The sequence below is a fragment of the Miniopterus natalensis genome, chromosome 15, assembly GCF_054644295.1.
Source record: "Miniopterus natalensis isolate mMinNat1 chromosome 15, mMinNat1.hap1, whole genome shotgun sequence".
In the NCBI taxonomy this organism is placed as follows: Eukaryota; Metazoa; Chordata; class Mammalia; order Chiroptera; family Miniopteridae; genus Miniopterus; species Miniopterus natalensis.
This window is the reverse complement of record NC_142095.1, coordinates 31,552,784-31,578,188: the sequence shown is the minus strand read 5'-3', so window position 1 is coordinate 31,578,188 and position 25,405 is coordinate 31,552,784. Positions and strand designations below refer to the sequence as shown.

Here is a 25,405-nt window from a genome sequence, read left to right as displayed (position 1 = left end):
AATCGCGAACTCTTTTTAGGAGGTTTGTTTTTCAAAGTGGAATGACCACAGCATTTCTGAAACTACGTTATGTGTCCTGTAGGACTGAACAAGGCAATGTGTTGACGCTGCTGGGAACCAGGGAGATACAAATGAGGATGGGGAGGGTGTGGAAGAACTCTGCGGACTGGATTAGAGTTGGAGTGTTTTAGTACGAACTCGTCATTTCCGAGCTCTTTCCACTAAAAGGGTCTAGAGACACTGCTCTTCAAGAGAACTTCCTGTGACAGTAGAAATGTGGCTAATGCCCCACCAGCCACGTGTGGCTCCTGAGCTCGGAATGTGGCGACTGCAACTGAGGAACTGAATTTTTTATTTCTTTTCATTTTAAATGCAAATTGCCACATGTAGCTAGTGTCTACCATGTGAGAAAACGCAAATCTAGAGGCAATGACATCACAGTAACACCTAGCACCCATATCTTGGCTTCTAAATACTATTCCCCACTAAAAGGAACCAGGGTGTCCTAGAGAAATGGCTGGTTCTATGGCTGAGGTAGATGGGTTACAAGATGAACATCTTGCTTGCCAGAAAATACGAAAGTGCTAAATATATATATATGTAGAAGATGTAACAAGCACACAAGAGCCAGTTAAAGGGACTCAAGAGTCAGTCGAAGGGACTGTTACTTGCCAAATCAGGGACAGCTAAAACTCTCTGAATAAAAAAGGAATCCATGAGTCCATATGGATAATACACAGGAGAAAAGGGAGAGCTCTTCCTTACCAAATCATACTTGAAAAGCAAGGTCACATAAACAGTTACCTACTGACATTTCCATGAGAGGAACCCCAACTCTACCTGCCCCCAACCACCACCACCCTCCGCCTTATACTTCAATCCACTTTCTAAGTAGCACTTTTCAACTTCCAAAAAAAGGCATTCATGCTCTTAACAGTTTTCTTAGAAAACAAAAAAACAAAAAAATACATTTCTCAGGGTCACCATATCAACAAGAAAATTAATAGAGTGCAAATGACCCAGGTTTATATATATATATATATATATATATATATATATATATATATATATATATATATATATGGCTGGAACCAGAGCCCAGAAACTCTCAATATCCAAGTTCTGAAGAAAAACTAAGGAAACCTCTCTTCTTTCTCCTCCCCCCAAGTCAAATCAGATGAAATGTAGACATACTCTCTGGAGCTTCCTATTCTGGCTCAGAGCCACTCGCTCTCTCCAATGTGATGGTTATAATGAAATGCAGCCAAAGCGTGCATCTTCAGACCCTCTTAGCGAGCTGTCACAACTGTTTCTCAACAACACTCCTTCCTCCAGAATTCCTGTGATTTCTTTAGTGATAAAATAACAAAATACATTTAAGAAGATAAAAAGTAAAGATCACTTTGTAATCTCCTTAAACAAATATACGACACCATTCTTTTCCAAATAAACACGAATCTGTAATTTATTACTGAAAACGTCCTAGACAGTAAATAAAAAGGCGGGAACATGCTACCCCTCAAACAGTAAACATTTCATCAAGTCAAACAACAGGACTTCCTCAGCACTACACAACATGAAGAGGCAGAGATGCAGCAATCTTTTCAATCTGCCTGCGAAATCTATCATTCGGCTCTTAGAAAACAAGTAGAAATACTGGTAACGTTACCGAAATGAGTAACTACCACATGAACAAGTGACACCAGAAGGAACCGACCACACACGGATCACGTTTCCTGCTTAGGTCCAGGGAGGCTGGCCCACGAGGGCAACTTGGCGGCCGTTTCTGTTTTCCTGAGACTTTTCATGATGACGTCCATTGTGAGCTGCGCATGAAATCTAGCAATTCTATTTTTATTATTTACACTTCATTTATAACGTCATCATAGACCCGTACCTCAAGGTCATATTTGTAACAACCCAAGGAATTACAAAATCATTTTCTAAAGCCGAGTTCTCACTACCTGCCAGGCACTGCACTTGGCCCTTACAATCAACCTACAAAAGGAAGGAACTACGATTACTCCCAATGAAACATAGAGCTGGGATGTGAACCCAGAATTTCTTACTAAAACGCAGTACTCTCAAACATTAAATTCACCATAATAGCATTCTTCGTCTCTATCATCAGTACCAGTATTTGAATAATAGACTTGTTAATAAAAGTAATAGCTACATGAACTGAATATTATACTCTGCCAAACTCCTTGCAAATTTTAACTCTAACGCTCACAGTAGCTCTATACACGAACTATTATCATTGCCATTTTACAAAGAAGGATACTGGGCCCAGATATATTAAGTGATTGTCCAAGGCCTTATAGCTGGTAAGTGTTAGATTAGGATTTAAACTAAAGGCATGTGTGACCCCAAAACATACTATCTCAGAGCTGTCTCTTCGCACCTTCCAAAAAAAAAACCCCAAATGTCTCTTATTTGGCTCTGGAGAGGAAAGGATACGAGAACAATAAACTCCAAACAGTTGCACGCCCAGGACCTACATTATAAGCCAACCGGTTCGCGAGAGCCCGTTGCGCCTCGTCGCTGGATTCCTTCCTGATCGTAGCAAATCCCAGGGCTCCAGACTGCAGGCTCAGCCTCTAACACTACGGTGATTTACTGGAGGGTAAATACCTCTGTCAGTGGGTCTTATGACTGCACACAGCAGTCCAAGCGGCTGGAATGTGCGGAATGCCGAGGGCTGCCGGCGCTGAAGCAGCAGAGGGCTGCTGGCGTTATCGGCCACCTAACTGCGCAAGGTCTCCTCCTCCGACGAGGAAATGGGGAACTCTCTGAACCTCACGTCCTTGCCAGAAACAGCAGCATCCTCGGAAATCAGAACCAAGGGAAACTGAGCATGCTGAATAATTACAAAACATTAACTAGTCCGTGGGGAGGGGGAAAGCAGTAGAACCTTTTTACCTGGACACACAGAGAGGCTCCTTCCAACAACCAGAGCTAAATTCCCACGGCTGCCAAGACCCCAGACTCTGATCAGACCGACTGGCTACACAATTGCCAGAGCAGACTCTCCAGGCAGCTGGCTGGGTGCCTCCGAGTCCTGAAAACATGTGAAAAAGCATTCTGCTCCCTTTTTCAAGGCATGCACGTGTTAGAGGAGAGTGCAAGGGAAAGCCGGAATATAGTGCACAGAAATACAAGCTGTTTTCCAAATACAAACGTGCTACACGGTGCACAGTTTCAGAGAGCTTTCATTTCAACCCTTTCATTTCATAAATAAGAGAACTGAGGCCCAGAGAGTTGTAGCAACAAATGCTGTGATTCTAGAGAGTGTCGCGGCAGGTCGAGCACCCAGTCCTCCTGGCCCCAAGACTCTAGGGGCTGCATGCAGCAGGCTCACGCATCAGATGGGATGCACAGCACCTTCTCACAAACACAAAAAGCCACCTTTCTCACGCTGGGAAGATCTCAAGGTTACACCGTGAACACATAAGGTGAGAATTAATACTTCTTAATGTGTTCAATCCTAGACTCCTAAGTAAAGGATTTCACAGAAGTCTGCTCAGGCGCTAACCTTTCCCACCATGTCCCTGGCACATAACGACATTCACCAAAGACTGACTCTCCTAACGCCCACCAGTAGTACAGCCAAGAAAAGGCAACTCTTTCAACCACCCCAAGAAGCACCAAGTTCCCTTAAAACACCCGTGGGAAAAACACACAAATGGTCAGGCACATAAGCCAGAGGGAAATAAGATGTCTTTTTCTGAGTTATTAAAATGGGTTTAATTACCCCCTCCTGGCAGACGAGCACTGTTCATCTTTCACTCTACTGTCGAAACAAAGCTGCAAGAGAAATGCCGCACAAACCTAAATCAGAACGCCCACACTTCAGAAGCAGGGAACTTACAGATGGGGGTTGAAGATGCGGCTGATCTTGGAAGCATGGTCGTTTTCACAGTCCAGGTCATCGTCCCCTTGCTCCATGCCGAACTTCCTCTTGCTGGGGCTGATGGGCGGGGGGCCCGTGCGGTGACTGGTGAGGGCGGACGCCACGGGGATGGTCTGCATCCTGGGCTCTCCCCTGAGAGCAGCTTCACCTACGCAAGAAAAATGATGTAGTCACCAAGGAGGAGAAATGTCCCTACCTCAGCCCCTGGCTCCCCGCCCGCCTGGCCCCTTGCAAAACTACTCCCAGTGGAAAGTTTTTGGCAGTGTGACACGTGGCCCTGCCATTCTCAGAACATGGTCCGAGCATAAGGTTAGCTGCCAAGCATGAGACATTTTACATAAACGTGGTTTTCTAGCACAATAACTCTTTTTCCCCCCCTAGCTTTATTGAGATATAACTGACATATAACATTATGTAAGTTTAAGGTGTACAACGTGTTGATTTGATACTTATATATGGCAAAACGCTTGCCACCACAGAGTTAGCTAACACCTCCATCACCTCACATAATTACCATTTCTTCAATAACTCTTCAGGGTAGAGTTTAAAATTAAAAGTTGCAATGAAGTAACAGAGGGGAAAAAAATACTGACCATAAACCATCTCGAAAGTTAATTTAAAACATGAAACAACTTTTGATTTAGGGGCACTCAACTCCATACCTCTAAGAGAATGACCTAACACAGGGTTCATTAGAACACTACACCAAACTCACTTTTCTTGCTCATTACATTTTTATTATATTTTTGGTATGCTATTTTTTTTTTTTTTAAGGAATGAGGAAAATTTATGGGTTAACGATTCCCATATTTGCCCAAAAAGTTAAAAGAAATTAAAATGCATTGTTTAATGAGAAATAAACATTTTATTCTTAGAGTACACTAAAAATGGCACGTTAAAAATATTATGGTTATCATGAGCAGGGTTTCTGCATATAATTTATCACAAACTTAATCCACAGGTCTAGTAGTTCTCAAAACATTTTTCAAAGATGCTCAAATTGAAGTTCACATCTTGATCTGATTCAACATCTTGTTGGTTTTCATACCCATTCTAAAAAGTCTTTGCACTAGGTGACAACTTTGTGCCTCATTATGAACTGAAATTAAGTATAACCCTTCATATGCTTATAATAAAGGTTGTATACCTTCTAAGTTTATAAACAAGAATAATAATGACTTTAAGAGAAAACTTGAAGCTTTCTAAGTCATATGGGGGCAGAGGGACCTAAATTTTTCACAAATAATAAGCCTTCTGTTGTGCTATTCATACTGGTCTCTAAGGCCTGACCAACTGGGTTTCCACTTGGTCACAACTTGAGAGTAATATTAGGACAAAGTCAACTTCATCTGAGGCCTTTTGGTACCTAAGAAAGGAAATCTTTGTTTGCCACCATTAATTTTCATATCATCACAGACGTGTGGACGGTTTTAACAGTCGTTTGCTTCATACACGTGTGTATGACAAATATGATTTTGTGAGGAGTGAGGAAAAAAACCTTCTGAGTGTTTACCAGGAAAAATAAAAATTTTGCCAATTTAGTCACCAAGATATAAACTAGCAAATATACAGAGTGACCCCTAATACACCTCCAGTGAGGACTTCTTTTTGGGATTTTTGGCCCCAGTGCAAACTGGAACTTTCCATTTTAAATAAAATACCTAAAAAACAGGACCTATGCTGGCCTGCTACTCACAGAAATTCAGTAGGATCTGGGTTGACCTCTACTTCCAATTAAGTAATTTTTGGTTTAAATAAACAAACAAGCAAACAGAGCAGTGCTAATATTTATGCCTTGATAAAGTAGAAATATTCTTTCCAAATATGCCCCTCTTTCTTACACTTGCCTCCTCCCACAGGGAGGGGAGGAGTTCCCAGGGTATAGCATTCGTAGCCAAACTAACTTTTGGAGGAGCCTTGATACCCCCCCCCGGGAACTCAGCCATTGCAAATCAAACCTCGTCACCACGCCAGAGCCACCACGCCCTCCGCCCAGTGTTTCTCCACATCTTTGGCAGGATGGGGGATGAGGAGGACTCCGGCTCTATGCAGACCCCTGGGATTTGGGAGCCATTTCATCAGATGCCAGATGTGTGGCAACGGCAGTTACCATGGAAAACCACCACCACAGCAACAAATTCAAATTACTCCAAAAAAGGAAGCCACTCATCACACAGCATACGCTGTTCCACGAAAAGCAAAGCTCTTGGGGTAACGACAACATTCTGTTCCACTCTCCAATTTTCACCCAGCGTAAGTTCTTGAGCTTGTTTGCACTGTAAGTTCGTAAAACGGATGCACTGCTTTGTCTTTAAGACTGAAGCACTGGTGCCTGACACAGAAGAAAGTCCACAGCAACACTCTGAAAACACTGGAAATTTCTAAGCTGGGAGGTAAGAGACCCACAAGCAGCCACAGGTGGTCCTTCTTCCCTTAGGGGCTGCAACCTAACTCTACCGGATCCCTTAGACAACGGGGCATGCATGTTATTGGTGCCAGAAGGGGCCTTGTGCACACTGATTCCCTCACACACTTTGGGTGTTGCTGCCCTAGTTCAATATTACACAAATTAGTAAATGTTGGCTGCTCGCTTGCTTGGTCAATTATAAGACTGTGGATCACAGAAGTACATCACTAATTCTAAAGGCTAAAGGAATGAGAAAACTGTGCCCCGATCATGGAGAGACCTACTTAGGGTCACAGTTAACAGGTTAACTGTAGGCAAGAACCCATACCCCCTGCCTATCAGACTAACACCTCACCCTCCCCACACAAGGCTAAGATCAAAGAAACTATGGGTAGAAGAAAAAGAATTCACAAAAGGAAGACAAAGGTCTGGTCTCTCACATGCTTTCATTCCTCTTTGGGTGCTCCACCACTGAGGGCCCTAGCCCAACACCTTGTATTGCAGAGCAGGATTTGTTGTTTTATTGTGTATGTAGCAAAAGAAGGTTAAAATTATTTTGGTAAAATCGAGAACATTTGGTCTGGGAGTCAAGACATGCTCCCTTTATTTGGGACAGGTGAACATGGGCACAGACTTCTCCTCTAAGGCCTCCATACAATGTCGGGATGGACTAGCTAACATCTAACATTCCCTCAGCCCTTAGAACTACTGATCCAATTCTATGATCCACAATCCTACCATTGACCAAGTAACCAACTAATTTTATGTAACCTCAGATTTTATGTTTCCTTTTCTTTAAAAAAGGTGAATCCATGGTAAAAATAAACTTCAAAATCATGACATTAAACAATTTCACAGGCGTTTCTTAACTACAGGTCTTGTCTTCTAATGCACATGTCAGTCTTCAAGATAGAAACACTGGCCAGTGTGGCTCAGTGGTTAGAGTGTTGGCCAACACACCAATGGGTCCAGGGTTAGATTCCCGGTCGAGAGCATGTATCTGGGTTGTAGGTTTCATCCCCAGCCCTAGTTGGGACGCATGTGGGAGGCAACCAATCAATGTCTCTCTCACATCGATGTTTCTCTCTGTGTCTCTCTCTCCCGCTGGCTCTGTCTCTCTCTCCCTGTCCCTTCCTTCCACTCTCTCCAAAAAGCAATAGAAAAAAAAGATAGAAACACAGCAGTGCAGCTTTCAAACCCACCTATCGGCATACAAATTTCTGCGAATTCAGTCTTTCAAGACACCATTCTAAGCACGTCAACCTGTCCTAACCCCATATATCCAGGGGCTCACCAGTCACTGATAAAATACTATCCAGACTGCTTCTGCATTCAAAATCAACATGTGGTCCCAACTACCTTTCCGGTCTTTGTTCCCAGTATTTCTCTTATTTCAGCCCTAAAAGTTAAACTAGACTAGTCACCATTCCACAGAGAACAAACTGTCTAACCACAAGATCTTTACTCAGGTTCTTCCCCCAATCTTCTTGTATTTAAATCCTATGCATCTTGCAAAGGCCACTTAAAATGCCACCTCCTTCAGGTTGTCTTCCTTGATTCCTCAATCTGAAAGTCATCTCTTCTTTCTTCTGAACTCCCACTGAAGTTTATCATTATGATACTTCAATTCCTGCTTTGTTTTGTGCTCCTTGAAGCAGAGGACATTTTATTCATTTTATATTCTTGAGCGCAGAGAGCACAGTATCTTCCACACAGAGATGGTCAATAAATACTGACTGAATGAACAAATGAAGCAGGGCAATGAGGCGCCCAAGTTATAGAGTTTTGTAGTATGTTAAAGGTCAAAGATGCCATAGAATAAGGAATGTTAAAAGATCTACTTAAGAATATATTTATATAAAGACTCACAACTCAACAATAAAATAATAATCCAATATAAAAAGAGGAAAGGATCTGAATAGACATTTCTCCAAAGAAGATATGCAAATGGCCAATAAGCACATGGAAAGATGTCCAACATCATTAGCCATCAGGGAAACAAAAAAATCAAAATCACAATGAGTTACCACTTCATATCCATCAGAAGAACTATAATCAATAAACAAATAATACCCAATTTTGATGAGGATGTGGGGAAGCTGGAACCCTCGTGCATTGCTGGTGCAAATGTGAATGGTGCAGTTGTTGCGGCAAACAGTTTGGCAGTTCCTCGAAGGTTAAGCATAGAGTTACCATGTGACCCAGCAATTCCACTCCTAAGAATATATCCAAGAGAGATGAAAACGTATTTTCACCAAAACGAGTATACCTCAGTGTTCATAGCAGCATTTGTCATAATAGCCAAAAACCCAAATGTCCACCAGCTGAAGAAGGTATACCAAAAACAGTGGTATATCCATACAATGGAATATTACGTAGCCATAAAAAGGAATGAAGTACCGATTCATGCTGTGACATAGATGAGCCTAAAAAATAGTCTGTTGCATGAAAGAAGCCAGACGCAAAAGGTCCTATATTTCTGATTCCATTTAGATGAAATGTCCAGAATAAACAAATCCAAAACGACAAAAAGTAGATCAGTGATCGCTAAGGGCTGGGAGAGAGGGGAATAGGAAGTGACTGCTGATGAGTACAGGTTTTCTTTGGGGGATGGTGCAAATGTCCTCAGACTGATTGTGGTGAAGGCTGTTGCACAATATGCTGAGGACCACTGGACTGTATACGTTCACTGGGCCAATCGTATGGTATGTGAACTACATCTCAACAAAGCGGTTACCCTCCCCCCAAACAAGAACATGTATTTATCAGCAGATGACAGAAGACCCCTATTAGATCCTTTCTCTCGGGTTTTTCACACTTCACTGTTAAATAAAAAGAAACCTTTTGTGTTGTTATAGCTCTATCTCTCTCCACTCTGTTTCAGTCAGATAAGCTCCAGCTCAGCTTCTAATCAGACCGAGTCTGAGTGCCTGTTACGTGGTGAAGGCTGTGCGAAGGACTGTCAGAAAAACAAATGATGACATTTATACAGACCTGACCACGGCTGGGGGGGGGGGGGGGGGGGGGGGCGCGACACCCAAGGAACTTATCTTGAGGGTACAAAAGGCTTTTTTCTTTTGTACTAATGGGTATTCTAAATTTCACAATGGTCTGGCACTTGAAAAAGGAGAAAAGATTATCTTTCGTTTTCAAGAATGAACAGGAGAGAGAGGAGATTTGAGCTGAGTAACCCAGTATTTTAAGTCTCTCAATTTGGCTTAACTACACTTGCCAACTAACTTTCTGAAAATTTTAGTTGTAACAAAAAGAAGTTTAATTTTTTTTTAATATTTTGGCCTTTTAAACTAGGTGTGTTACTGAAGAAAAATGCCTAATAGATGCAAAAATTACTTAACATGGTGGCAGCTCTAATCTATAGACCAAAAAAAAAATACATCGCTTAACTATTTCTCCCAATTGAAGATGAACAAAGACTTTGGCCCAAGGTTTCACAAGAATCAGCATATATTCATTTCAATTTTAAAAAATTTAACACAGAGAAACAAAAAAGAAAATCACTAAGCTTTACAATGTGCTATATGAGGATCTGGGTGAAATATTAGAAGAAAATTCTTTCAAAGTCAGAATGGAGAAGACGGAAGAGACCCAGGAATATGTAGCCTGGTTTCAGAGCCCTGTTATTACCATATTGCAACAGCTGTAAGAGTCTTTACTTCCTACATTTTTTTTTTTTTTAAATATATCTTTATTGATTTCAGAGAGAGGAAAGGAGAGGGAGAGAGAGATAGAAACATCAATGTTGAGAGAGTCACTGATCGAGCCCACAACCCGGGCATGTGCCCTGACCGGAAATCAAACCCCGATCACCTGGATCCCAGGTCAACACTCAACTGCTGAGCCACGCCCGGCTGGGCACTTCCTACATTTTAATATAGCTAAGACTGAAGTTGGCCTTATATTCAATTGGTGCATTTGTCTTAGTGGGACATAAAACAATGGTTCATCTTAGACTGGATGCAAAAATGGAATCTAACTGGAAGGTCTTCAAAACAGCACTCATCTCGTCGGCCTCAGTTTCTGCATTTGTAAAAGTAAGTGGTTCCATCTGATCACCTTGAAGGCCTAACTTGGGCTCTAACAGTTTACGTTCTCCATAATGCATACCTTCCAAAGTTAAGTCTTACTTTAATAATTGCTGATTGAAAAATACTAAACGTATACAAGGCACACTTTACATGGTGGTGGTGGTGGGGAAACTTGAGTCAAATGTTAACTAATAATTTACCTCATCATTAAAGACGGTTTAATAAAAAATCAAGTACACTTCTAATTCTCAGTGCTCCAGCTTCATTCATTCACTGAAATACTACAAGAGAGTTGTAGTCAGTCAACTGAAACCATAGACGAATGAATATAACCTGGTCCACAAAATGCAGATTTGACTTTCATACAACTGAATGATCGAGGCCAAGACCTTCAACATGGAGATGAAGCAACTGACTTGGTTTCAGAGAGATGAATGGATTCGGGGGCAAAGCAGCAGCAGCAGCAGGACCTGTGTCTCAAACGCCCCATCACAGCGCCTCTGCACCAGCTAGGGGCCCACCGCCAGGCAGGCATCTGTGACTGCCCTGAAGACTGCGGCGTGACTCAAGAGGAATCAACCGGAGTAATGGCATTTACTGTTGTTTTACGAAGGTCAAACAGCGCAACGCCGAAATGCCAACGTCTCTGTGTTCGTGAAACAGCGGAAGGTACAGCTACACTAAAAAGTATTCTGCTAAAACTTTTAAGGGAAGGTTTTTCACGAACATCTCCATGCCTAACCCAACAGAGAGTTTTCTGCCACAATTTAATCTCTGCTGTGTCTAAGACTTTATATTCTCACTCCCCTCCCCACCCCTTTTATCGTGTCTGAACCTAAATCAAAGAAGTAAAACCACAGCGCAGTCCCCCAAGCCAGCCGCTCAGCTACGCGGATGTCTCCTGTCTGACCACAGCCCACGGCGAGCAGGCTGACGTCACCCTGCTGGCAAGAGAGCACCCTGATAAAACAACTCTAACATTTCACGACCCAGCTCACATCTCACAAACTCATGACCGCGCAGGGCAGAAGCCCCGGCAGCCAGGGCTTATTCATTTTCTTTCAAATAATACTTCTTTGTCTCAGGGACTAGCAGCTGGGGAGAAGACAGTGAACGTCAACCTCTTTCAAATAGTTCAACTTGTGGCTCTCCCCATTCTGGTTAACTTTTTTCTTTTCTTTTCTTTACTGTTTTTTTTTTTTTTTTTACAAGGAGGACTGTTAGGCAACAGATGAGACCCGGGCGAGCCAGCGGAGATAAAAGATGTGACGTAGTGTCTGCCAGTGGTACAAGGACGGCACACAATTCTACAACTCAGGGACCGGGTGCCCTTTCCCATCACCTCTGGGGTACAACACAAGTGCCATTCCCACTGTCCTTCCCAGGCAGCCCCGGACTCACAGCTCTAAACCTGCAGAGCCTGACCTTGTATCTGGAGGCCAAACCTCGGTGAAAGGTCACTCTGGTCTAGTCAGCCAGGAGGGGGAGGACAGGCCAAGTCCAGACCTCTGACGGAGCTTGGTTTAAGCTGATCAGGTCTGGTGTTTTCTTTAGAGCAACAATGAGGTTGCTGTGAAAACCCCCACAACCTTGCACTGCTGACTGCTCTAATACTATAATTAAGGACAACACAGTAAAACTTGTGAGGTTGAAACATGTGCCATTTTAATTAGAATTTCAAGTAATCCAAATAATCCTGTAAATATGACACGCTGGCAGAGTTTCCCTGTATCTTTAAAATATTTTAACTTAAAAGCGTTTTTCCTCACTACAGTCCTATAAGGCAGGAGGGGAAGAATAACTCCCATTTGGCAGCGAAGGACACTAGCATTTCAAGAATTAGTGAATTGCTCAAGGCCACAAAGCTGATTAACAGAAGAGCTGGAAGGAGAAAAACAGCGCTTAAGAGTTTCCAGTTTTTATATTCTTTCCCTCCGTGCGGGACGCTTTTACAGGTTAAGGGAAGAAGTGAGGGGGAGATAGCTGAAGGGAAGGAAGGAGGAGAGAGGTGGATGGGAGGGGGGAGAGGGAAGTGAGGAGGAAGGGAAAGGGTGGGGAAGGGACTGTTATGAATGGAACTATGCCACCCCCAAATTCATATCCTGTAGTCCTAACCCCAGGACCTCAGAACATGACTGTATTTGGAGACAGGGTCTCTAAAGAGGTGACTGGGGTCAAGTGGGATCATTAAGATGGGCCCTGGTCCAATATGACTGGTGTCCTAATAAGAAAAGATGAGGACACAGACAGACAAGACAGACCATGTGACCATGAAGACAGTCATCTTCAAGCCAAGGAGAGAGGCCTCATCCCTGTGGACACCTTAATCTCAGGGGCCCAGCCTCCAGAACTGTGAGGGTGTCTGTAGTTGACACTGCCCAGCCTGTCACGTTACTTTGTGAGGGCAGCCTGGGGGGGGAGGGAGGGAGTGGAGGGAGGTGAGGAGAGGACTGAAACCTGGTCTGACCAAACAGCTCCCGCCGCTGGCCTACGCTGACTAACCCAACACAGTGGGCCTGGTCAAGGCGGAAGCAACCTCATGTGGGAGGCCACCTCTGAATCAGAACCCGCCAGGGAGGGAAGAGACCAAAGGGTCGGCACTAAAAGCAAGTGAACTTCTTGGCTCAGTACCCGGCAAGTGTAGAGACTCATGCTATGCCTCAGGGCAAAAGAAAGCACAGCGAGACCGGGCTCACTCTGAAAGGCACAGGTGAAGGGGAGGGTTCCTAGGAACCTGGTAGGGGTCTCGCTCAGGCTGCGGTTCAGCGAATCCAGGTGGTGCCGACTCCCAGACGGCCCCGAGGGTGGACGCTGTCAACAGTCCCTAATGGTTTTAAATATCTGTAATTCTATAGGGGCCAGAGGGGGAAGGGTAACAACGACAATCCCAAAGAAGTGGTAAAATGTCTCTATAATCCTCAATATCCATTCCACATATACGCTAAAATGTTTTAAAAAGTTGAAAAGTTAACTTGAATATCAAAAAGCAGTAACTTATTATAAATGCTCAGAAGGAATTTCCGAATGATGCTGGATCTAACCTCTTCAACAGTGGAGCCACCTCTGACCTGGGGGGGGGGATTCCAGTTGCCATGAAGCAGAGGAAGTAAGCTAGGGGGAAATGGCATCGTCTCTCCGAAATGTGAGTAAAAATGCCCAGAGAAATTATTTTTAAGCTCTTTGGAATGCAAACAGGTTAAATATCTAAGGTAACAGGCTAGTACCTACATCTTCAAAACATTCTTTAATTAAAGGGAATTCTGGAGGGTATGAGTGGACCAGGGATCCTGGGACAGACAGTTGAGTCTTAAAAATCAGTCACTGACCAACAGAGGAGGAAAAGAAGAGACAATTTTGAGAGTGGATGGAGAGGCTGGAAAATTAATCTTTCCCTTCCCTGATTTCCCATAACACTCTGAAGCTCTAAAATGGACTTCTCACAGCCTGCCTCTTCAAGACTGTGTCTGCTCCTCTTGGTGACACCTCACGTGTGGTCAGGGTGCTGCCCTGTGGGCAGGGGGTTGGGGGGCAGGGGCTTCATTTCTGCCTCCCTGACCACATAGCCCAGTGTGGACGAACAGGGTAGGACATGGGCTTTGCAATCACAAATAGGTGTGATCTTGGCAAAGTCTCTTCATCTCTCTGGAGCCTCTATTTCTTCATCTACCTTGAGGGATTTTTATGAGAATCAATGAAAACTTGTACAAAATTCCTAGAAAGGTCCTATCTTATTAAACAAAGTTCCAAGAAAGGCTGAATTCCATCAGTTGATACAACTCCCATTTAGAGAATGAAATGATAGGGGCACAGGGAACTTCTCCAAAGGTCACTCCCACTATTCAGGAGAGTTCCTCTCCGCTAATAAACTTAGCACATATACAGTTTCCACCAACTAATCTGAAAGGTCAGGAGATGCAGTGCCAAGGACCATGGGTCAGTGAGCCTTCCAAATGTGCTCCACCAAGAGCCAGCGGGGTGATGGCGGGGCCGCTACCTGACTTCCTATGACTCCACATGTGTGAAAATTTACACAGAGGCCCTGAGCGAGCGCAAGGATTAAACAGAAACTTGGCCCAGTGCCCAGCGCTCGGGAACCCAGGCATACAGTCTCACCTCCTCTGCTTGCTTCCATTCACCTTCCTCCCCACTAGAATGAGTTCTGAAATCCTCCTGACCAATTTGTATTCATCTCAATTTTCAAATGCTGCCGCTTCTGATACATTCTAGCTGGGCTGAGCTGCAGGGCACAGTCCTAGTGACACTCTAATGCTGACCACCTCCAGCTCAACAACTACTGATTCCTGAGCAGTCAGTCTCTCAAAAGATAAATAGGCAATACTGTTCTCTGCAACATGGCCTAGCCCAGACCCAGAGGTCCCCAGGAACAAATTTAAAGTGCTTATACAAACCAGCATACGGACTGCGCTAAAGGCCACGTCCAAGCCTACCTATTTCAAACATGGAATCTCACTATCAGCTCCAAAAACCCCCGACAGAAGGAGTGGGCAGGTAGCTGGGACGTGATAAATATCCTAAGTCAAATATCTCAGAAAGCCATTTTGCTGTCCCTCAGAGATGCATTAATTCGTACTACTTAATGTTGCTGAGCATGCTGGTTTCAGAAGCCCCGGGGTGAATTTCCAAGGATTAAAATAGGACACAAAGTTCAAAGACTCCACAATTCTGAGAGTAAAAGCAGCATTAAGAACTCAGGCAAGCACATTAATTCAAGTGCCTAATAACCATGAAGACTGGTAAAACGAGTGCTATAAAGTAGGATTTTGTAAACTTGATCACTGAAAGAGCTAATACCTAAATGAATAATTTTATTTTATCCAATTTATTTCAAAAAAAAAAAAAAATTAAGCTACTGAAAAGTTGAGTAAACAGACAATGAGCATCCCATTCCCTTCACTTTGATTCAGTTTGTCAGTTTATCTGCACACATGGACTTTTGGGCTATAATTCCTATTGTTTTTTTTAAAGTAACCTGCAGATATCATATTTCACTCCTAACTGCTTCAACGAGTCTTACTCTTCTAAGAACAAGCTGTTCTCTTTCTAGCCACAATACCATTATCACACCCAAGAATATTAAAGCTGACACACTGTCACTAATACCCAACCCATTTTCAAATCTCCCCAACTGAACTATTTCTTTTGGGGGTGGGGGGTTGGCATTGGGGGAATCCAGGATCCAATCAAGAATCACACACTGCTCAATGCAGTTGTCATGTCTCTTTAATTTTCTTTTATCTAAAGAAACTTATTCTATTTTTTTTCCTTTCCTGACATGATGTCTTTAAATAATCCAGACCAATAAGCTGCCCTAGTTTTTGGTTGTCTGATCACATCCTCATGAGTAAATCTGAGCTGAATGTTTCTGGCAAGAACACTATAGAGGTGAGACTGTGCACACCTCCATGTACCTCCTCAGAAGGCACCACATCCCACTGCTGATGAAACTAAGCTTCATCACCCGGTTAAGGGGGTGCCCACAGATTTCTCTAGTATAAAAAAAATAACCTTTTCCCTTTCATAGTTATTATATGGGGCTGTGCATCTTGTCATCATCACTCACTCAATCTCCTGCTCATTTATTAAGCGTCTTTATTTGCTATGCAAGAGACTAGTGCTAAGCTGGATAAAACATGACACTCCTGGTTACAAATCAGCACATCTGATCTGGGACACAAAATACAAGAAAACACCCAATGTGACCAGGGCCTGGCTTACACTCTTCCTGGAATATAGCAGGTTTTCAATAAATATTTGTTGAATAAGTTACCTGTATGGTTCGGGCAAATGAAAATGATTGACACTGACTGACCATCCTTTCAATTCTTCCTTCACACCTTGAGCAGGCAGTCTTCCAACGCGGTCACCCAGCCTCCCACCATGAGAGATTAAAGTCCCCGATAGACTGACTGGGTTGCTGGAGTAAATCTAAAACTTCTCAATCTGGCAGTCTAGACTAGGCCTCCACAGCCCATCTCTTCAGCCTTAGGCCTATCCTTCTGGTCTTCACACTCCTCCAGGACCCCATGGCTCACGCTGCTCACTCATGCGGGAAATGCTCTTCCGTCTCCCCTCCCACCTGCCCAAAACATCCCTCACTTCCAGGTCTGGGCTAGAGTGCAAGTCCCACCTTCATCAAATTCTTCTTTGGCACGTCAGCTTCCTTGCTCTTCACTACCTCAAAATATGTATAAGCCTTACTGTCTGTATCATGCACTGTGGCTCTTCACCATATCACCTAGCGGTAGCACTACTTACAAACCTTTTGACAAAGCTGGTAAGACAACAGGCCACTTCATGGACCCAGGTTCCAGGGACAAACCCTGTTTTTCTTTGCTCGGAAAGCTGGCACCCCAGCTCTCTTCTTGAGATGGTCCTCACCCCAAAAAGACAGTTAAGCGGAACTTGTAATCCTGCCGAATCATCCTAGAAACGGACACACAGAGCCTTTATTTTAAAGGCTAACTGCTAATTGTTGAATACAGCCCCATCTAAAGAAGGCATGAGATTTAGAACTAGCAGAAGAAATAAGGGGAGATGGCTCAGTCAGAAGCATTTTAGGGCCTGGAATGTGTGTAGGACAACACCAGGAACTAAGGAAAACAAAAGGACATTTGAGATCTGGTCTCTCCCTCAAGGAAATTTAGTTCCAAGTAGTAGTGACAAGTCATGGAGATAAATAACTGTAAAGAAAAACATGATACCTTCTAAAATAAGAGAGATGCTCTTTGAATGGGAGAATTGTAGGATTATGTGAATCACGTCTCATTAAAGCTGTCAAACAAGAACAACAACAAAAATCACTGAGGACCACAAAGAGCTTCTGCTTATATAGGTTATAACTATCAATAATTACTATCAATGTTAGAAATTAAAATGGAGACAGGTGTTCAAATATTAATTTGAAGATAAAAATAAACTCATTAAAAAAAAAAAAGAGAGAAGCTATGAGCATTTTGTATGAAAAGACACAAATTCCAGCTCAAATAGTCAGGGGTGGGATTTGAAAAATAGGTAGGATTTGGACACTTGGAAACCGTGGGTATGGGCATTCCAGGCGAGGACAACTGTATGAATAAATGGGGAGAGCAAGAATGACATCATATGTGTGTGAGGCTGCTCTAACTGGAACAAAGGGCTCATTTCTTTTAGTAGTAAAGGGTCAGAATAAACAGATAGATGGGTCAGATAATAAAGGGCTTTGAACTTAGGCAGAACCGTTTAGACTTGTGGCAGGCAACTGATAGGGAGCCATTATAGGTTGCTGGCTCGACTAAAGCAAACTTCAGAGAAAGGTGGTCTAAGGACACTATGCTGGATGATTCCTTGGACGGACACACCTGAGCAGGGACAGGGCAGTGACACCTGTGTCCAGGGGTGAGGTTCAGCAGTGTTCATATCTGCGAGGGTCGAGAACAGGCAAGCCCAAAAGGCATTTTAAGGAAAGATCAGACAACTGCAAACACATTCCAGCTTGTACGGTCACCTGACCTTTTCGAAACAGGCCACCCTCATCTTCCCAATAATTCTCTCAACACGTGGCTGGTCTTTTCTTCTTTATAAACTGAGGAACTATACGAATTGAAAAAGCCAGTTAGCTATACTTTGTTTCTAGCTTATCAATATGTAAAAGAGGGAAAAAAAAGATTGAGTGAGCAGTATAGCTCCATATTTTAAGTTCTACAGGTAGATGTAAAAAAGGTTCACTAACCTTCTACATCCAAATTTAGTATTGTCAGTGGACATTTTTAATATTCTAATAAGATCCTTTTTATTGTCGAAGAAAAAAGGTTAGTATACCAAAACTCATTTTCTTTAAATAAAATAATACAGATGGCTATTGTTTTAGTGCCATGGGTTGTGCTAAGACCTTTCAATTATCTATGCTTAATCAATATTCATTCAATAGATATTTCCTGGATAACATCTGAGTTGTGAAGAACAAATATCAAACACCTCAAATAATAATGCATGCTTACAGAAAAAAACTCCTGAACAGTGATTTAAAAAGACTCAAATAAAACCTTCTCTATGTTAAAATAAACCAATTCTTTAAAAGCATAACATGGCATCCTTCATTAAATTGGTGCCAAGCTAATATACAGTTATGTGTGCTTTTTTCACAGCATGCAGTATATTTTGGAGTCCTTTTACAAACACATTTTATTAAATTGTAGTTTACATAAGCTATTATTAAAAGATGTTTGCAACCCCCAACCCATAACTAAGAGACTACTGGAACTGAAGTCTAAAAACATACTGACTAGCTTGAAGGAATATTAAAACTTATTGGAGATGTACTGGAGAGGCAAATGGCTAATTTCAAATATGGATGAGTATTTAATATCAAAATATATTTTTAATTTCATATTAGTAACTATTTGCAGCATAACCAAAGAATATGTGAATCTGTGAGTTGTTTTATCAAGGAGCTACTGCCGATTTGTTCCCCAGATTTTAATATTAATTGGAAATCTTAAGATTCTTATGCAAAAAATTCCATCCAGTCAAGGAGAACTTTTTGTATCCTTACCAAGTTCCAAGAAAAGAAGCCGTTAAATAATAAACTTAAAAAGTCATAAAACTTAATCTGAAAACGAATATTCCACTAGCATGTAAAATGCGGCGTGTTTCCAAAGCACAATACACCCCTATGACGCTGAGGAGTTTTACACGCCAATGCGAAGGAGATTCCCCAAATCATATTTAAACAATTTAAAATATTGGGGGAGGGGGTATGGTGCTTCTGTTTTATTTCTACTTCTCTCAATCTTGTCCACCGCCGCCGTTTTTTTCAAGTTTACTTTATCCAGTGAGCAAATTTTATCAATGAGCGGCCAGGAAGGGCTGACTCCCTCCGGTATATTTACTTAAGATAGGAAGGTCAAACCACCACTGTGCTCATAAAAGTTGTGGCTGTTTTGGGGCCCACTTCAGGTCTCTCCTTACCTCCAAGTGACTCACTACGAAGCCAAAAAAAAAAAAAAAAGAGGAAAATTGAGCTGATCAAAGGCCAGGCTGTCGTTAAGTGAAAATGATGGAAGATGAAAGGCCTGCCCTCCACTTCAAAGGCAGAGCCGAGCCGGGCAAGCTCACAGCAAGCCCCTGGCTGGGAGGTGCTGAGGCAGTGTGCGGGACTAGCGGCATCCCTCGAGCCTAGAGCCTAGAGAGCCTAGGCTTTCCTTCTGGCTGTAAAGGAGTGGGTAACCCCAAATTATCAAGTGGCGTACGTCCTTTCCACACTTGCAAAAATGAAGAAGTTTAATAAGGTTCAAGGGCTGCTGAGGAAGTTGGCATCACTGAAACTGTGTACAGTTAGATTTAAACAAAGTTGTCCCTTATGCCCTTAGGTGTGTAATGAAATCAATCTTAATTTTGAGAGAGCCTGTGTGTAAGCTGTAAGTCTCATTCCCCAGCAGTTTAATGGACGACACTTAAGAATATTGAGGCAGAGGGGACCCCCCCCCAGGTTTGCTTGACGCTATAGGGAGAGTATAGGGAGAGCCAGGACAGGGACAGAGAAGAGGAGGAGAGCGGGAGAGCCAAGTCCTTTATTATTCCGCAATGGTCCCCTCATCCCACCCGGCCACACCCTCACCCCACATCCCGTACAAACAGAAGCTCCTTTAGGCAGCAAAAATTTTACATTATATGGGGCCCTTAAGTCATTTAATCTAATCTCCTTCCTCAAATAGATTCCCCAGAATGACTATAAAAAGGGGTAAACACATACGCACTCCCCACCCCCACCCCCTTTGGCACATGGAACAATCTGACCAAACTGGAGGCTTTCTGGAGATTTTACAGCCCCACCCTCACCCCTGTACTTTACTGTTAGTAATGGAAGGGCCGGGGAAGCAAAGAGGAAAGGGCCACCCTCTCGGCCTGAAATAAATAATCGGGACGACAGGTAACACAAGCACGGACTTGGTGCCGGGACAGGTTCCAAAAGCTCTGTATTCCCGAATTTGTTTCACCCTCTGATTACCTACGAAGTCTCATTTTACAGAGGAGGAAATAGAGACCGAAAGTGGCTTAGCGCTTTTTGCCCAAGGTCGCAGCATTCAGGGAGGCTTAATGGAGCAGATGGAGCTCCAGCTGAGCCTCGAAGGACGGACCAGAGTTTGCCAGCAAACAAACCCTGCAGGCCAAAGGGGCAGTGGGTGCAGAGCGGCGGGAACCGGCAGGCAGCGCCGGGTCGCTGCAGTTCAGGCCAAAGGAGGAAGAGCACAAGACACAAGGGCTGAGGAAAGAAGACCCCGCTGACTGTGGTGATGGGGACAGGTTGGGCTCTGGCAGCCCAAAAACCTTAGCTCCTCCAAGGCCCCGTCAAATCAACACTCACACTCATTCTAAGTTCAGCTTAGTCTGCTACGCGGAGAAGCTGAAGACAGGTCCACGCGCCCTCCCATTTCCAATCAGACCACCCTCGTCCAGTCTGACCGCCGCCACAGCTCTCCAGTGCTGGAAATTCTCACAGCCTCTCTACTCGGCCGCGCGGAAGACTTTGGACTTTCTTTTGCAGGCCATAGGGAGCTAATGACAAAATTCAAGCTGGAAAGCAAGATACACATATACTTGGCCATCTTTAAGCATTTGCCCTTGGTGATTGCCTTCACCTAGATTTCCATCCCCTCCTCTCCTCATCCTCAGGTTCCAAACACCTCCCCCCCCACACACACAATTTAGTCTCTGTAAAGATTATCTTAATTTACAACGTGCATGATGCCAATGTTTCTTATAAGATAGCTAGTACTAATTATGAAGAAAGCACAATACTAGATGGTCAGCTTCTTGAGAAAAGCTGTATTGTGTTCAGCAGTGAATGCTCCCTAGCCCTGGACACAAAGCCAGCACTCAAATATTCAAGGACTGCTCTACGGGTGCCGTCAGTAAGGTTCATAATCGAGTTAGTAGTAATTTGCAAAATATTTTCATGTAAGCAAATGGATACACATACAACTTTGCAAAGTATCAAATGAAGTTATAGTTACAAACAACATTCCCCACTTCAAATCTTCAAATTTTTCAACAGCTTTATTGAAATCCATAAAGACATACAATGTCACACTAATAATAAATTGTAGAATCTACATGGGTTTTGCCAACCTATTTTCTTTAAAACCAGGATGATAATAATTGTTAAAACTGCTCCCATGCTAGAATGCTCTTAAATTGTTTTAGCCTTGACACAAGGTCAATGGGAATTAGACTAATGAAAAAATAAAGCAAAACTGAAACATTATGATCTGGGGTCTACTATATTAACTTCTAGCAAATTAAGTGGATGAATGGTTTGCAACCACTGACATTTATATTTCACTATTAGTTTTCCAGGCTCTTTATTTGCTCTGTGCCATGAACCTTTAAGGTCTAGCTCTTTGTCAATCTCACGTCAACCATGCTTTCTAGGGATCACAGATCAGTAATTCCACGGCACAGTATGGCACAAGCCCAGCCAAATCAGAGAGACAGATGTGAGCTCATGTCATTGAGAGGTTTCCATCTGTTGCACTGAAAACTGAGGCCTGAAAGCCTCACATTTCCTTTCTTATACTCGCTTGGAGCTGTTCGGGTTTGGGAAAACCCATTTACTTAAGCACTAGATATTTCAACAAATATCTTCAACGGCTAACGGGAACAATCATTTAGGATTCTCACATTATGGGTCACAAAGGTGGCTAAAAACAGAAAGGTGATAATCCCAGATGGGAAAAGTAACATCAACTCCTGCATATCCAAGTCCTAGCTTTCCACACGTAATCACACTGTCTCACTAAGACAGCAGATCATCTATTGGGACCATGTCAAGGCACTGTAAATTTGCTAGAAGAAACAGAAGGATCTGTGAAGCAGCAGCAGCAAAGGATCTTATTTTTAGTAAAGAGTTAAAAAATAGATGTTGTATACTAAAGAGAAATTATATTCTTTCTCTCAGGATTTTCTATAAGTGGCTGATCTGAATATTTCGATGACTATCCAGGTGAAACTGACTTCATGTGAAAATCTGGGAATAAATTAACTTTTGTTTAAGTCTGATCACGGTCTACCGAGCTCCCATTTAAAGCAAAAGTGGTTCTCAGGTTATTTTCATCAATCTGTGGAAATTTTCCTTATTATTTCTCATTTGCCCCTGTTCACCACTTAGGTGAAATGTTTTTCAAAGTATGGTCCCTGGGCCACCTATATCAGAATCACTGGAGATGCACATTTAAGATGCATATTCCTAGGCTTCACCACGGTTCCAATGAAAAAGTTATCCCAGGACCCCAAAACTCTGTAATTATAGCATGCTTCCCCGGGGGGTTCCATGCATACGAGCATGTATCTTCTCTTGCGCCTCTTCAGCTTTCAAAACTGATCAGTACTACAATCAACCAGTCAAACATTTCCAACTGCCCACAGGGTGTTCTGGCAGCGATGCAACGGGAGGGAGAACTCAATGCTCAAGTCAGGAAATGCCTGAAAAAACAGGTTTAGAGAGCAAGATTTAGGGCATCCTGGTGACCTCCAGCTAACAGTAATGTGTAAGCTGAGGATCGCCTGTAGGGGAAATCACCTCTGCTTTCAAACAATGATATACTTCTCTGATTTTTTAAAAATGTTCACCTCTTTAGAGGTCAGAACCTTAGTTAAGCAACCCCCACAGGCGCCTCAGTTTCCCCCTATAGAAAATAGACACACCACCTGCCTTATAGTCCCTATAATGCATGTACTGCCATAAGCTTCCTATGTGTCTTTTGCGAAACAAAGCAACTCATGCCCCTCAAAAGCTCTGAATCAGGCCCACAAGATATTCCATAAAAGCCTTGCAGACAGAGTCCACGACCACCAATTTGTAAATTTCTCAGTCTAGAAAAATGAGAGAGGCAGGGAAGAAAGCGAAGAAAAACTTCTCCTTTAACTGTAAAAACTAGCCTCAACTTGCTCAGCAGAAAACTGCCAGCATTCTTGCGGCCAGCTCCTCACGATTAAACGGAGGCCAACCACAACGCCACCGTGATCGCTCTCTGAGATGCCACGGAGGTAAACTGAGGATGGAGCGGAACTGGTGTCAGAGACCAAAATGCCCTTTGGTGGATCCACCTATTAAAACATCTCACCTCATTCTGTAAATATTTTTGAAACAAGCAACAAAACCAAAATCATTAAGAATTAAAACAGTTAACAAAGAATCACATGCTAACTTATAAAAAGTTTCTAAAAATTCAAAAGTGCCAGAGGCATTTTTTTCTGCAGCAGATTGTTTCTCAGATGTCACTTCGTGACAGAAGGGGCAGCTCATGAGAGCAGGATGTTGCCGTTTGTGTCAGCTAATTCATCGGTGGCAGCACACTGCCTCCAAATCCTGTGAGGAGGCATCCTTCGTGGGACTGCTGGCACTTGGCAGTCTATCTTATTTTGACCCCATGACAATGGAGACCAAACCATCAACGCACTTCGTAGTTTATAATTCATTATGATTTAGGTTGAATGATATTTGGTTCTGAAGTCTTCGAAAGTACAGGTTTAAAAATGCCAAAGACTTTTTACTGATATATATATCTGTATATCCAGAGAGCTATTTTAAACGTATATATAATTTATATGTATTTATAGATAATATAACTTTCTTAATACAGACTATCTCCATAGATGGATAGGCATCCATGTGAAATCAGACAGAGATCTAACCCTACACATCCAATCTCACTGCTATCTATATACATATACACACATACACACATACAAAATCACCATATCTAAAGTGTAGACTTCCTGAGAGCAAGGAGCCTACCAATTTCACAGAGCCACTGCTCATGCAACATACAGACGTGCGAACAAAGCTGAACAGAAGAAACACCGAGCCAGAAATGGCCAGCCTACTGGGAGCACAAACGATCACTCAGATACTAAAACGAAACCATGCTACTGCTCCAGGGGGGTTATCCCACAGGGTCGGGACACAGACATTCTGCTGCAATTCGAGTGCCAATCGGCAAACAAGATGGCATGTTTTCCTCCTGCTCTTTCACAGCTGAAGAAGAGTGCAGAAGGCATTCTAGTCTGTAGAAGGGCTCAGCCCCGCCCTGGTCCAGGAGCTATTACCACTTCTTAAAGAAACATTCTCTTTTGGGTTAAATAAAATGTGGTATAACCATACAGAGAAACATTACTCAGCACTAAAAAAGGAACGAAGTACTGATAGCGTGCTGCGACATCCGTGAAGCTTTCATGACGCTCAGTGAAAGAAGCCAGTCACAAGAGATCATACACTGTATGATTCCATTTATATGAAGTGTCCAGAATACGCAGGTCTACAGAAACAGGAGGTAGATTAGGTTACCAGTGGCCTAGGAGGAGAGGGGAATGAGAGCACTGCCAATGGCACAAGGTTTCTTTTGAGGGTGATACAAATGTTCTAAACTTAGATCGTGGTGATGGCTGCGGGCTCTGTGTGAATATACTCAAACTACTGAATCGTACACTGTAAAAGAGTGAATTTTATGTATATCGATTACACGTCAGTAAAGCTGTTTAAAAAGTACAAAATTTTGCCCTGGCCTGTGTGGCTCCGCTGGCTGGAGCATCGTCCTGTACACAGAAAGACTGCGGGTTCAATTCCTGCTCAGGGCACATACCTACCTGGGTCGCAGGTTCAGTCCCCGGTTGGGGTGAGTAGGAGAGGCAAGCAATCGATCTCTCTCTCAAATCAATACACGTATCCTCGATGAGGATTAATTTAAAAAATACAAGCCCGGCCGGGCGTGGCTCAGCGGTTGAGCGTCGACCTAGGATCCAGGCGATCGGGGTTCGATTCCCGGCCAGGGCACATGCCCGGGTTACAGGCTCGATCCCCAGTTGGGGACGTGAAGGAGGCAGCCGATCAATGACTCTCTCATCATTGATGTTTCTCTTTTCTCTCTCTCTCTCCCTCTCCTTTCCTCTCTCTGAAATCAATAAAGATATGTTTTTAAAAAATATAAAGAAATAAAAAAAATTATTTTTAAAAACTATCATCTTTAAAAACCTACAGCAGAA

General features: G+C 43.0%; 1 protein-coding gene across 1 annotated transcript in view; it reads right to left on the bottom strand.

Annotated features, from left to right (window-relative positions):
- The window catches only part of VGLL4 (vestigial like family member 4), a 72,156-nt gene that overhangs the window by 34,079 nt on the left and 12,672 nt on the right, over window positions 1-25,405 (bottom strand). Inside the window, exon 2 of the mRNA XM_016209930.2 lies at window positions 3,872-4,061. Within this exon, the coding sequence (XP_016065416.1) occupies window positions 3,872-4,061 (190 nt within the window). The remainder of the gene's footprint in view (window positions 1-3,871; window positions 4,062-25,405) is intronic.